General features: G+C 44.0%; 1 protein-coding gene across 1 annotated transcript; it reads left to right on the forward strand.

Moving 5' to 3' along the window:
• The first annotated feature begins 3,085 nt into the window (after positions 1 to 3,085).
• On the forward strand, positions 3,086 to 8,713 carry LOC131260587 (follicle-stimulating hormone receptor). The gene is made up of 9 exons (XM_058262353.1): positions 3,086 to 3,735; positions 4,472 to 4,546; positions 5,115 to 5,180; positions 5,259 to 5,327; positions 5,408 to 5,482; positions 5,610 to 5,727; positions 6,264 to 6,841; positions 7,330 to 8,250; positions 8,380 to 8,713. The coding sequence occupies exons 1-9, from the start codon at positions 3,086 to 3,088 to the stop codon at positions 8,711 to 8,713; spliced, it is 2,886 nt and encodes a 961-aa protein (XP_058118336.1).
• The last annotated feature ends 4,796 nt before the right edge of the window (positions 8,714 to 13,509 follow it).

Genomic DNA, 13,509 nt, shown 5'->3' on the forward strand with positions numbered 1-13,509 from the left:
CATTCGTTTTACCAACCCGACACCTTTACCAGAGCAAGTGCATGGAAATGTGTCTCCAAAATCTCCTGCCAACCTGTATCGGTATCATTGATGTTTTGCAAATCATATTAGATATGTTGTTTCGAAAATAAAATCTGATGTAATGAAATGTCTAGTTAGGTTTCATTTTTTATTATGTTTTTATTCCCTTTTCAAGCATTTTTTTGATTGAAGTTTCATAAAACTTGATAGAAAATCTAATAACATTTATAGGTCGGCCGTTTAGCTCGGGAAAACTAACCTATTCATGAATATTCCTCGTTACAACGAAATCTAGCAACACCTGTCGAATCACATACAACCCATTAGCACGCTGATAGATTCGATACCCTATCAAACACCATTTCGTTCCACGAAAATCCCTTTTATCGGCCCCGGTGGCAAATACTGAATCCTGGTGTAGCTATTAGCGAGGCAGTTTAAACCGAAACAATAAAGGTTACAGTAATGACTTACATTCAAAACAGTATCCATTTTTTTCCAAGGTCAAGCATCTGTTTCGATGACTACGAATTCAGTGAGCTGTTGGTGACATTTCTCGTCAAATTTACCGTTAATAATGTCGGGATCAAAGAGAGTTCCAAACACAGTCGTTCCCAAAGTTTACTCATTCTTAGGCTCAACCTTAACACGCAATGTAATCGGTTACACTTTATACGGGTTTTACCTTGATGCTGCTGTTGTATGCTTTCTTGCAGCATGCAGCTCTCGCACGCGTCCTTTTGAAGGTAGGAAGTGGAATTTTCAATTACAAATTCACTCCCTGGTGGGCGAACAGTCAACCTAGGAAAACTTATTTGCGTCAAGTCAGTGAGCTGGAAACACGAGAAGTCAGCCGCATGCTTTTTGCTGGATGAATTCAAATGCTATCAGCTTTTGTGGCGTTTTTGGGCAGTGTTGAGGAAATTGCAATTTCCACCAAAAACAGAGTAAATGGAAAAAGGTCCGAGGCACGACGCAGATACGACGAATTGCTTTTCACTATTGTCTGACGTCTTAAATTTGGGGTCGGTCAAGGTATTTTCGCACATAAAAAAAAAACTCCAAACCGGACTCAGCAGACATTATAAATACCTTGTTTTAGACTGTAATAACAATTACGTGAAGACAGAATTGGAATTTAACCGCCAGACATTTCTTATTGCTATCGATAAGAAGTCTTCGCGGAAGAAAAAAATAAACAAACCGTTTCACTCCGATGACGCAGTGAAGGTGTTCGAAACGCTAGTACTTGCCGTCGTGTATCGATATTGGGTCAATAAAGTTTACGACCCATCACCCAGACAGAGACGTGCGCCAAACACGTGCCACGATAAAGCAGACTAAGCTTTGGTCCGAAAAGACATAATACAAGTCCAAAACAACAGGGGATGAGCAGAAAGGAGTTTTCGCCAACCAGCTTCACAAGGAGCTACTCTATTTTAAGCACACAATAGCGGCCCAACACATTTCTTATCGCTTTTCGGAAAGTGCGTGATGAAAACGGAAATAGAAAATGATCAATGGATCGTGGCACGGGATTGGTCTCGAAAAAAAAAGCAACACATCGGCGGATGGAACTTTTCCCCAAGTGCGTTTACTTCCTTTGTCTTTGTGCTCACTGTTGCCCGGTAGAAGGTACGGAGAAACGCGCCAACTGAAAGATTAATTTTTTTTCCATCCACCATTTGATCGTTTCTGTTCCGCCCGCTTCGGAGCTCAGCGAAAGTTAATGAGATTTATCTTTCATCCTGGCGCTTTGGCGCTGCAACTTGACACCAGTTAGCAGCATCCATAAAGTTGTTTTTTCCCCTTATGTTCCACTGGACTTTTCCTTCTATTCCATGAAACAAACGGCAAAGGTGGATAAAGTGGCGTAAATTATTCAACCAACTTTTCTCGACGTGTACGCCATTGCCGTGTAGGTGGTGTTAATGAAGATTTTGGCCAAAACATACTCGGACACTCTCGGCGGGGGATCTGAAAACGGTATTCGTGGAATAGTGGGCTGGAATTCAGGCGTCGGATTACGTCTGGAAATCTCTACATTCTTCTGGTAATTAATTGGGTTATGGTAAGAAAACATTTTGAGCAGGATTGTGAAGGAAACACAATGCCTTCTAAAAAAAAATGTTGCAATACAAAGGATCCACTTTTGTAGAGGAGTTATTTGAAGATACTAAATTACATGTTTGCTTTAAGCCGAAACATCAGGAAGCTCGCTTAGATCAAAAGAACAAGAACGGAACAATGAATAGATGACCAAGAGAATCCCCCATGATGAGAATTAACTATTCCGAGAAACTCCAAACATGTCAGATTGAATAAGGATTCGTTGAAAAAAAAAACAGATAGTCAGGAAATGTTACCCTTGTTACATTCCCTAAAGCGAATCGAGATTGACAAATCTTACGACAAACTCAACAAACGAAAGAAGGGTTTGTTATTTACCGACAACAGTAAAAAAATCTACTAAAATTCTTTCATATCATTCGCTGTCCAGTAAATTCCTGGCAAAGGGGCGTTCTGCACGAGGATTATAATGGAAAAGGAACAAACAAAGAGGTGGAAAACAAATTATCACTGTCGGGATTCAGCAAACAAAAATGAAATAGATTTCGAAAAAAAGGGTTGTGACTTTTTACTCTTTTAATTCACAGGTTTGTTTTTCTTCATTTTCTATTTACCCAGAACAACGTGGCCGTACCGGGTCCTGTTCCTTCCGGGTCACGCGACAGACGCTCCGAAATATGACAATCAAATCTACCCGCTTCTGGTCGCACGGCACGAACGCGTACAACTTCCGGCGAACCGGCGGACAAATCGGTGTCTTTGAAAACGAAATCACGTGAAAAGTATTCCTGTCGTTGCGTGTATCGTGCGATTGTGTATTCGCCTGTGTGCTTGTGTCTGGTGGTGTCGTAGGCCCAATTACTACAACTACTGCGCAGTGCTATCGAATTGTGTGAACCAACAAACGGTAACAAATTGGCCAACTACTGGTCTTGCTATACCTCCGAGTCTGCCATTTTATCGCCAGTCCGAAACATTTCCTTGCGCTCGAATAATGACAGTGAGCCCGCGCCGAACAGGAAGTCGGCCGTTCCGTTCAGCGTGGTGTTTGCGGCCATTGCTCGGTGGTGTCCTGCTGCTAGTGGCCTTCGGTGGCGAAAGCGGCTGGAGTTCGAGGGCAGCCCTGCCGACGGAATCAGCCCCGAGCTCCACCGAACGGATGGAGACGGTTCCGGATGGCGTCGTGCTGGAGGGCAACAACGGGTCGGTGGTGGATCAGCGGGCAAAGGATCAGGAGCACCGAAGCGAAAACTTCATTTCGGACAGCCCGGAAGGATCGCTGCCAGTGGTCGAGCTGAAACGGGGTCAGTGTCGCTGCTGGAACTCGTCCGAGGAGGCCGTCGGCGAGGTACAGTGCCGCTGTTTGGGCCAATCGATCGTTCGAGTTCCGCAAAAGCTGATTCCGATGCAGCGCCTAACGCTGGAGAAGGTCGGCGTCAAGCGACTGCGCACCAACGCACTGACGGTGTACGCGGACACACTGGAGGATCTGTTTCTGATCTACCTGAAGGAGTTCCACCGGATTGAACCGTCCGCATTCTCCAAACTACGGCACCTACGGACGCTTTACATCGCACACGCACCGAAGCTCGAGTTTCTGCCAGCGGATGTATTCGAGGGCATCTCGTTGAAGCTGAAAACTCTGTAAGTGCAGTTCTTTTTCGATTCACGCTTGCTCAAAAATACATAATTTAGTTGAATATTTGTTAAGTCCTTTTCCACTGCGAGTTGATCAGGCTTTTCGCCTTTTTGCTGTTGCCGGAGTTGCCTTTCACTCTAGAATATTTTCAAAATATAAAAATAGAATATCTTAATTAAATACGGCCCTTCCCAGTACGAGAGGATTGACTATCCACGTACACGAAGGTAAAAAGTCTAGTAAGCTTTTCATTGGGCAGACATGACCGGCAGATAAGATTCCAAAGTAGAAATTTATTCATTGTTACTGAAAATAAATTCACAATTTGCCTGAATAACCCTTCAGCGATTACTGCCAATGTTAAGTAATTCCTCTTTAAATCTGTACGAGAGAACTGACTATCAACGTACACAAAGGAAACAGTCTTGAAAGTCTTTAAAAGGCAGGCATTACCGAAGATGGTTGTTACGTCAAGAAGAAGAAGATATAGATTTTTGTACTACAACTAAAGCTTCATAGTTCTCAAACCTCAAACTTAAAATGTTAAATAATCGTGAAAATAATGATTTTAAATTTCTTCTAAAAAGAAAATTAACTGTACGTCTTCTAAAGGAATAACTTCCACTACATGGATTTTTTCGTTTTACCCTTTCATTACTCTGGTTTCACTCTTTCTCTTCCATTTTTGATTTATGCAAACCAAATACCTACGTCACCTTGGGCGGGACTCACGACTGACAGGAGAATCATCCACAGTGGGCTGCTCGCGGTGCCCGATCTGCGCGTTCTGTCCGACCACATAATAATGCACATGGTGTGAGTAGTAAAAACGGCAACGCCATCATATATCGTTACAATACACTGCTTCGACTGCTTTTTCTGATCCCCCTCCCATCGCCCGACCATCTCGCGGGGTGGTTCCAAGTACGCGGAATGCGCCAAGAGGACCCACGTTAGCACTTAATTAGCGACGCCCATTTCGTACGGCTTTTGCGAGCACCGAGGTCGGGTGTCTGTTGATCAGGTTACCCGATATATAATAGGGCTGCCAGGTTGTTTGCCCAATATCATCAACATACACCATCTTCATCATCATCATCATCATCATCATCACCTTCACCACCATAAGCAACACGGTAGCGTCCATCTTATCAAAACCATCCCCGTCTGCATGATCATTAAATCGGCCAATTGTGCGTAAACTATGAGCATTTCCGAGAGCACGCTTTTTCATGCCTTGTTGTTCGCACCATTTGATGCCACCATGCCGCTGCTCCACCCTGTCGAGTGCCAGTCAGTCAGTCGCTTACTGCTAACTCCAATATTGATCACATTATATTTTGACTCGAAACGGTTTGTTATTTATTTGCGTGGGATTTCATAGCGATTTGGATGGCAATCAAATTCGCCAAATCTACGAGCGCTCGATTCAACTGAAGACTGACGAGTTGTAAGTATTGGGTTCGTGGAGGGCGTGACGAAAAACTACAACCGGGGGTAATCCGCTTTGATGGTTTCCTTTCGCCAGAATTCTCGACAACAATGCCCTGACGGAAATTCACGACTCGGCGTTTCACGGTTCCGAAATTGCCACACTGTAAGTGCAGTCTTTGGGGCAGAGGTTTGCCGTTTTAAAGAGATTTTGTTATCCACGGTTCCCCTTTTTCCGTCCATCAGGAGCATCAAACTGAACTACAAGCTGAAAGACATCCACGACAATGCCTTCGTTGGAATAAGCAACATCAGGGAGCTGTAAGTGATTCACACCCGGTGGCGTCAGATTAAGGCATCTCAATCGAGATTAAGGCGGGGCAGGTTATCTGCAAGTCCAACTATTAACGACGACCGGTCGGTCCTTTCCGGTTTCTTGTTTCCTCAGGGATCTCTCTGGGACTGCTATCGAGGAGCTGCCAACCAAAGGACTGTCGGAGCTGGAGGTGCTACGCATACAGAATACCCATTCGCTGAAAACCATTCCTTCCGTTTACAATTTCAAGGTAATAGAGGCTATTTGCGCTGGTTTATAGTTTACGGGAACTATTTGTGAGGTGGGCAGGTTGAAAGGGAAATAGTAAATAGTGTTGAAACCCTAGGCGCAGCTGTTGAATGATTTTAATCATGTTGATTATAATTGATGTCAAGCATAACTTTGTAACGATTATTCTTTATATATCATTGCTTTAGCTTTGATGAAAAAGTTATGAACACGGGTAAAACCATTTTTGACATGCTTTTAGCATAGCTGAACTTGTATTTGCTACAGGAAAACTGAAGCCTTGTACAGACAATGGTGAAAGCACACTTCAAAGCACAAAGTTTTTTTTTTGCTGCTGAAGAGAACATTGTTTCTGCGAGTTTGTACACTGTACCGTAAACATCTACAAATGTCTTGGGAGCTTATTTTGAAAACCCTTAACGATGCAGCAAACGCCTTTTGCGTGGCACTGACTTCGCGAGCGTTTTCCAAGTATTGGTATGGACTGAAAAGTTCACTAATGAAGATGCTTGTTTTGTGTTTCTGTTCCCGTCGTAGAACCTGCGGACCGCCTACCTGACACACTCGTTCCACTGTTGCGCCTTCAAGTTTCCTGCCCGCCATGACCCGGACGCCCACGAGCGAAACCTTAAGAAGTTCTACGAGGCGCAGGACAGCTGCATTCGGAAGGGATACTCTACGCCGCAGGTCAAGTTGGAGGTGGCCTCAAGTGCCGAGACGCTGCCGGCAGCGTCAACCGGAGCGGATGTCGCCGAACAACAGCACGTAGGATCGTCTCGTCGTAAGCGGCGTCGTGCTTCGGTTGACTTTCGCAGTTGGTTTCGAATGGCGACGGGAAGCGATGGAGAGAAACCACCGGTGGATAGTGAACCTTTGCGGAAGGGCATCGACCTGTCGGACAAGCGGATGGGAGAGATCGTGGACGATAGCTTCCTGCAGCCCATCACCGGACTTCCGTTGCCAGAGGATGGAGGAGGTGGAGGAGGAGGAGGACGGACTGCGGTGGAGAGTGGTGGGGGAATGTATACCGAAAACCCGTTGGAATTTGGCGTGTTTCACGAGACGGTAGCCCACATTCCGTCGATGGAGGCGCTGTGCGGGAACTTGACACCAATGTGAGTAATAGTGATATCCCTCTGAATTCTGGAATTGAACCCACGATCGACGAGAGAGATCCATTACTATTGTTGTGCCTTATGAATCTTTAGGTGAGATTCATTCATATGAATCTTTCATCAAATTATTATTTCAGATTGATTCATGAATCTATTGGGATTGTAATCTTCACCGTTGATGAATCTTTCGAAACCTTAATGAATCTTCATGAATCTTACATGGATCTTTCACGAATCTTCATGATTCTGTTATTAGCGTGGATCATGCGACCAAAAAAGGGGGTCAATCTACCCATTTTATGGTCTTTCGTTTTCTGTTCCTTTAACATTAATGTCTAAACAACATCTCTAAAGCAATGCAAAGAATCATTCAGACTCATGAATCTGAATCGGAATTACATAACTCTAATCATTACTCTACCTTCAAGCTATGTAAGTCGATAGAAGAAGACGAAACTATACCTGGTTTTCTTTGTCCTTTTCTACAGGATATTTGACGTCAAGTGCTACCCGATGCCGGACGCGTTGAATCCGTGTGAGGACGTGATGGGTTCGCACTGGTTGCGTGGTTCTGTGTGGCTGGTGGTACTGTTGGCCGTCTTCGGTAACGTGGCTGTCGTTGTGGTACTGTTCTCTAATCGCAGCGACCTGACCGTGCCCAAGTTCCTGATCTGCAACCTGGCGTTTGCGGACCTCTGCATGGGCCTGTACCTGCTGCTGATCGCATCGATCGATGCGCACTCGATGGGCGAGTACTTCAACTACGCGTTTGACTGGCAGTATGGCGTCGGGTGCAAGGTGGCCGGCTTTCTGACCGTCTTCGCCAGCCACCTGTCGGTGTTCACGCTCACGATCGTCACGCTGGAGCGCTGGTTCGCGATCACGCATGCGATCTATCTGAACAGGCGCATCAAACTGTCAGCGGCCACGTACATCATGGTGATCGGATGGTTGTACGCCTTCGTGATGGCTTCCATGCCGCTGTTCGGCATCAGTAACTATTCGTCCACCTCCATCTGCTTGCCGATGGAGACGCGCGACAGCTGGGACGTGGCCTACCTGCTGACGGTGCTGGTCGTCAACGGGTGCGGCTTCGTCGTGATCGTCATCTGCTACGCCCAGATTTACCTTTCACTCGGCAAGGAGACACGTCAGGCGGCACGGACGGCACACAGTGGTGAGATGACGGTTGCAAAGAAGATGGCGCTGCTGGTGTTCACTAATTTCGCTTGTTGGGCGCCGATCGCATTCTTCGGGCTGACGGCCATCGCCGGCTACCCATTGATCGGCGTGAGCAAGTCGAAGATCCTGCTGGTGTTCTTCTACCCACTCAACTCCTGCGCCAACCCTTACCTATATGCGATCCTCACCATGCAGTACCGGAAGGATTTTTTCTCTCTGCTGGCGAAGTAAGTATCACACGCTAACAGCACGCTAACGCAGGCAAACCGCACGCTAATTCCCCGCTCTCACTGTCACTCGATTCACTGTTCTGCTTACACCTGTTCCCCTCCCGTCACCGCTGCGCCCAACCACAGCTACGGTCTCTGCACGCAGCGCGCCCAGCAGTACAAAATGACCTACTCGATGCCAACCAACACTTTCCAGGTTGCGCCGGCCCGCGGTTCCGTGAACTACAACAGCAGCGCCAACGGGACGATCACGTCAGCCGCTGGAATGGCCGCCCTGGCGAACAACAACAACAATACGGACACCATCACCACCACCGTCACGTGCGGAAGCAGCTCGGTGCTGGGCGGCAGCAATGGCACCGTCTCCCAGCAACCGGCGGCAGCGCTCTGCAGCTTCAGTGCCCCCAACGGGACGACCGGCCAGCCGGCGAACGAACTTGAGAACGAAACATTCCTCTAGATGGCGCCACGCCACGCTGGCTCTCTTTACATTACTCGGTGGTGAATGTACAAACCTATGTGTATGTGCGTGTTTGTGTGGATGGCCCTGACAATGCATTATTGATGACCGGAGGGAATTTTGGCAAAAAATGGAATCGGGAATGGATCCACCAATCCCCGGTTGTTCCCCTAATGGAAACACAGTATTTCTGATAAATGTGCGTGTGTTCATGGTGTATGATGTATGCGTGGAACCAGATATTATTCGCAAAAGTAAGCCCGCTAGGACATTAAAGGTCATTGATAAAAAAATGAATATAAAATCAAAACCAGCCCAAAACAAAACCAACATGGTTGGTCACCCCATATCGAGTCACCGTTTTGTGGACTAAAAACGCGCAGGATTTTTCAATGTAATGGATTTAAAGGAAATGCGGTATCGAAGGTAATGGAAAAAAACATATGGACTATATCAATAACAGATGAAAAAAAGCTGGACCCCTAGTGAATGTGATGTGGAAAACTGAAACTATACCCAATGTTTAAAAAGCACCCCAGGAGTGGGTTCAAAACATAACAGAGTGTATTTTTGTCATGGAAAAAAAATGTACTGAGCACATGCAAGAACAGAAGTATTAATTGAGATTTACAGTTATTTAGAGCAGCAGTTCGGAACAGAACTGGTATCAAACATTTACGTTTGGAAGTAACAGTATTACAAATCAGCAAAAGATGTTTTCTTCTGTATAGTTTGGAACATTTCATAGTTAATTTAAAATCATATTATTAAGTTTTGTAATCGCCAAATAATGCAAACCCTTTCCTCAGTTGTACATATTTTATTATAAAAATAAACTGAATCAGTGTAAAATGCTTCGTAACGTCATAAAGTGTTTTGTTTTATGGTACGGTGTTATCCTCTACAGTCCGCTGAATATCTGACCAAAAGCAGTTATAGTCTTTCAGCAACAAGCTTGAAATTATTGCTAAAAGCTCACATTTTGTGCTTCCGGAGTAGAAAATGTACGGTGGAGGCGCCTGGTGTTTGACGTTTGTTTTCTTCGGTAGCGAGCACTAAGATGAGCTTCCCTAACAACATGGTTAGAGCTTTTCATTCGTAACGTAAGTAACGCTTGACTTATGATGAGCTTTATGCTGGTTTGTTACCTACGATAATTGATCTGGTCTAATTCTAGTTGTTTTGAAATAACTGTTAGTATGTTTCGTAACGGCTGCAGCGTAATTTGGTTTTCTTTTTCAAATAGTGGAAAGTTATTTTTTCGATAATTTGATGTGGTGTATCGTTTCTTAGACTTTTCTTAGTTCTAAGCTTCTTCTTGATATGGTATGCCTTACCTGGAATTATTGCCATTTACAATGTGAAAAAAAGTTTATTAAAGAAGATGAATGTTAGTGTATCAGTTCATAGGGCATGACATTGAAGCACCTCACTTAACGGAATATATTTTCCCAAAAAATCAATGCAGACCACTGGTAATGGGGTCGTTCTGTGGCGTCTGTAACAATCAAATCTACGAAGGCGGTAACAGTTGTCAAATTAACGACCCCTTAACCACCACTTTCCCAATCGACCCTAATACATGCCAGCTGCCATTCTTGTCATCGTCCTGTTGCTGCTTTCCGATTGTGCTTCCCGCCTTTCCTTCCAACCCGGCCCGTCGTTTGACGTGAGTAGTTGTTGACATTGGTCTCGCTAGACATCTACGCTGTCGAACCATACTCACCCTCGGCAATCTACTTCTTTCATCTTTCGGATTAGAATCGTGGAGCTTTTCCCTCGAGCGAAGGGGGGAAAAAGGATGAAATTGAATATAAAGAGATTTCCGGTTCGATAAAAAACCGAAAGAGATCGACAGTGAAACGACGTGCCGTATAAGCACGCTTAGCCTTGTGTCGAGGGTCTTTACGCTGCCTCAGGCGAACGTTTCCTTTTCCCTCGTTTTGGACAGTGTTTCTATGCTTGAGAAAAGTCGAACGAGATGAGCGTTGTTCTTGGGAATTTGTTTTCTTTTTTAATGTTTATTTCATCATGCTCATCTCAAATCTAACCCTTCGGTGCTAATGGCGGATTTCGGATTTAATGTCGTGGCCTTTCCCCTGCCAAACCAGTCTTATTAGGTGTGTACGGGCTGCAAACACTTCAGACTTCAGCCCCGAAGCGTTCCGATTAAGCTGTCGCAACGTTTCCGTCTATTTAGTAATCCTCTTTATTCATTCAATTCAACTGCGCCTAGATAGCTTCTATAGCTCGAACAAAAACAAAAGCTGTTTACTTTCGGAAAACGATTTTTCCTCGTAATCTGCCAGCGTACCGTTTTTTCTTCCCCCCATTCCTCCCGTCTCAGTGGGATCGTTTCGACGAAGCTGCATGATCGCTGCAGGGTTTCCACTCAGCACGCGGTCCTATTGTTATTAGTAGTGAGTAGTTGTCAATACTCGGCTATGTTTTTCTTGTTTTTCGTTTCATTTAATTTTTCGCTCCATTGCGGTCGGCTTTTGCTTCCACTGGAGTGGGTGGTGCGCTGATGCTGCTGCTGGCGCTGTCGCTTAGTACTAACAATGTGCGTGTACTTTCCACTGTGTGTTGCCACTCGTTCGTGAGCAGCGGAATGCGGCAAATTTTCCCTTAAGAGCCGGCTCGCCACAAAGACTCCCCACCGATGCCGCCTGTCGTCAATCATGCCGTCATTGGCAGCGCTTAAGGATGAACTTTGACGTGCGCAAGGATGCTAGTGGTAAAGTATGTATTTCTGTGTGTACGATGTGTCTATTTCAAGCCAATTTGTGACTGCTTCACGTCACACTAGACTATCTCACACATCGTCGTTCCGCTCGGTCTTCGCCTTACGCCAATTGGAAATCGATGATGATGTGCTTTTCCCCACATTGTTTCCCATGGTAATACTAAGAAAAATCAAACGATACTCTACGAAAAACTAAACATTTTTTTGTGGTAAAGGAAACACATTGCTTGACGTAAAATGCATCTAATAAAAAAGACACGTTTTACGTGTGAATGAGAAAAAGAAGCATATAATTGTACCGGAAGTAAAATAAATTAATTTAATTATTTCAATGGAAGGATGAAAATTTGTAGAGTAAAAAGTGACACAGTAAATTTTAGTATACGCTGGTCCTTAAAGTTTGTGATTTCCAAAGAACAGTTAATCTACCCTGTGACTTGTGTTCGTTTCCTGATTGTAAATTTTCCAAGTATTCGCCACTGTTCCAATTCTCTTCCGCTATCAGCATTGTTGGTTGGGGAAAAAGGCAGATAAATAAAAAATAAATGGTGGGTATTATAGTATCAACTGAATCGTTATTGTCCTTTGGGGACATTCGATACCTTAAATGGTGGCATTATGCTTGTTCGTTACTTTTCATCCTTTGTTTATATTTGGCTCTCAATTCCAGCAATTGACTCTCATATCTATCCCTTTTTCTTTTGTAAGAGGCATACGTTTCGTGAAAAAGTGCCTTGCTATGCCTTTAAATGGTGGGATTGTAGGACTTTTGTAAATGGCTGGATATAATTTATTTTGTAATAGACTTTATTTCATTATTTAAAACTTACGTCTCTCACTAACAACATTCATCTAAAAAAGAGTGTAAAGTAAAGTATTTTACGTATTTTAATTCTGTGTGAAAAAAAGAATACGATCACCGGAACGTGTTGTTATTGAGAAGAAATGTAAAAAAAAAATAGTTCAGTTCATATTGCTTCTCCACACTTTCGCTCTTTTGTGACCTGTCGAACAATGCGGGACAATAACAAAAGGACACAAAGGGAGCCTTCCTGTAAATGGTGGCAAATGTGAATGATGACACTTCGTTTTCGTCCGAGCGAGATGCTCGGTTACACCTCGCTATTATGCTTTGCTGCCTTCTCCACTTATTTTTTTTTTCCACTCAGCTTCTCTGTGGCTGAAACGTGTAATTTTCTAACCCAATGGGATAGGAAAGGATTTAAGGAAAGAAGCAAAAAACCAACCTTACGCTGTGCTAAAGAAAACCGGCATGCAAAGTGCAAACCTCTATCGTGTTGAAAGCATATGTTGAAGGAGGCTCACTGAAGGAAAAACCTTCTCGCAACCCAACACGTTGAAGCAACGGACAACTGAGGACATGTGAAGTGTCATGGATGCCCCGTGTTTTCCGAGTTACGAACGACAATGTAAACCGCCAGGTTCTATGCCTTTTCTTTGCGCCTTCCATAACATTGCCCGGATGTTGCGTTTATGCGAAGTTCGACGAATGGCGTAAGCTCGGTGACACACAAAAATATTCTGAAATGCCACACCTAAATAGTATGCGCAATTTTCGTAAAAACAAATTTCGTAGCCTTGCATATTTGCCAAAGCTTGTAAGCGTTTTTCCTTGCAAAAGGGTTTATCATATTTCCAAAAATAAAAGATAGCATGGATGATGTAGCGTCTGGCTTGGGACTTTGTTTGATTGAGGCTCCCACTTCAGGAGAGAAAATTTCTACGAAACTGAAACACACGGAGCGATTGGGTATATTACAGAAAAGCACGTGTCATTTATAGGGTTTTGATGAAAAGTAAAAATTTAATAGAAAACGAACAAATAAAAAACAGACAATCTTTAAAAGGAACCGTTTTGGTGCATGACTTGAAAATCAGCACAACAGAAAGATATCGACGAATGGAAGTAATAACATGAATTAACTCTTTAATACAAGTAACATGCCGAAATGTTTGTAAAACTAATTAAAAAAAAAACAGATATATTTCATTATGCAGCGCCAAATGGGGTTTAATGAAGGATTTAAAG

Source organism: Anopheles coustani, chromosome 3, assembly GCF_943734705.1.
Source record: "Anopheles coustani chromosome 3, idAnoCousDA_361_x.2, whole genome shotgun sequence".
In the NCBI taxonomy this organism is placed as follows: Eukaryota; Metazoa; Arthropoda; class Insecta; order Diptera; family Culicidae; genus Anopheles; species Anopheles coustani.

Excerpts from the sequence above, each read along its gene's own strand:
- LOC131260587 (XM_058262353.1), top strand. The coding sequence starts at position 3,086 with ATGACAGTGAGCCCGCGCCGAACAGGAAGTCGGCCGTTCCGTTCAGCG. Across the intron at positions 4,547-5,114 it reads CACATAATAATGCACATGGT|CGATTTGGATGGCAATCAAA; the intron begins GTGAGTAGTAAA and ends GGGATTTCATAG. Across the intron at positions 6,842-7,329 it reads TGCGGGAACTTGACACCAAT|GATATTTGACGTCAAGTGCT; the intron begins GTGAGTAATAGT and ends CCTTTTCTACAG.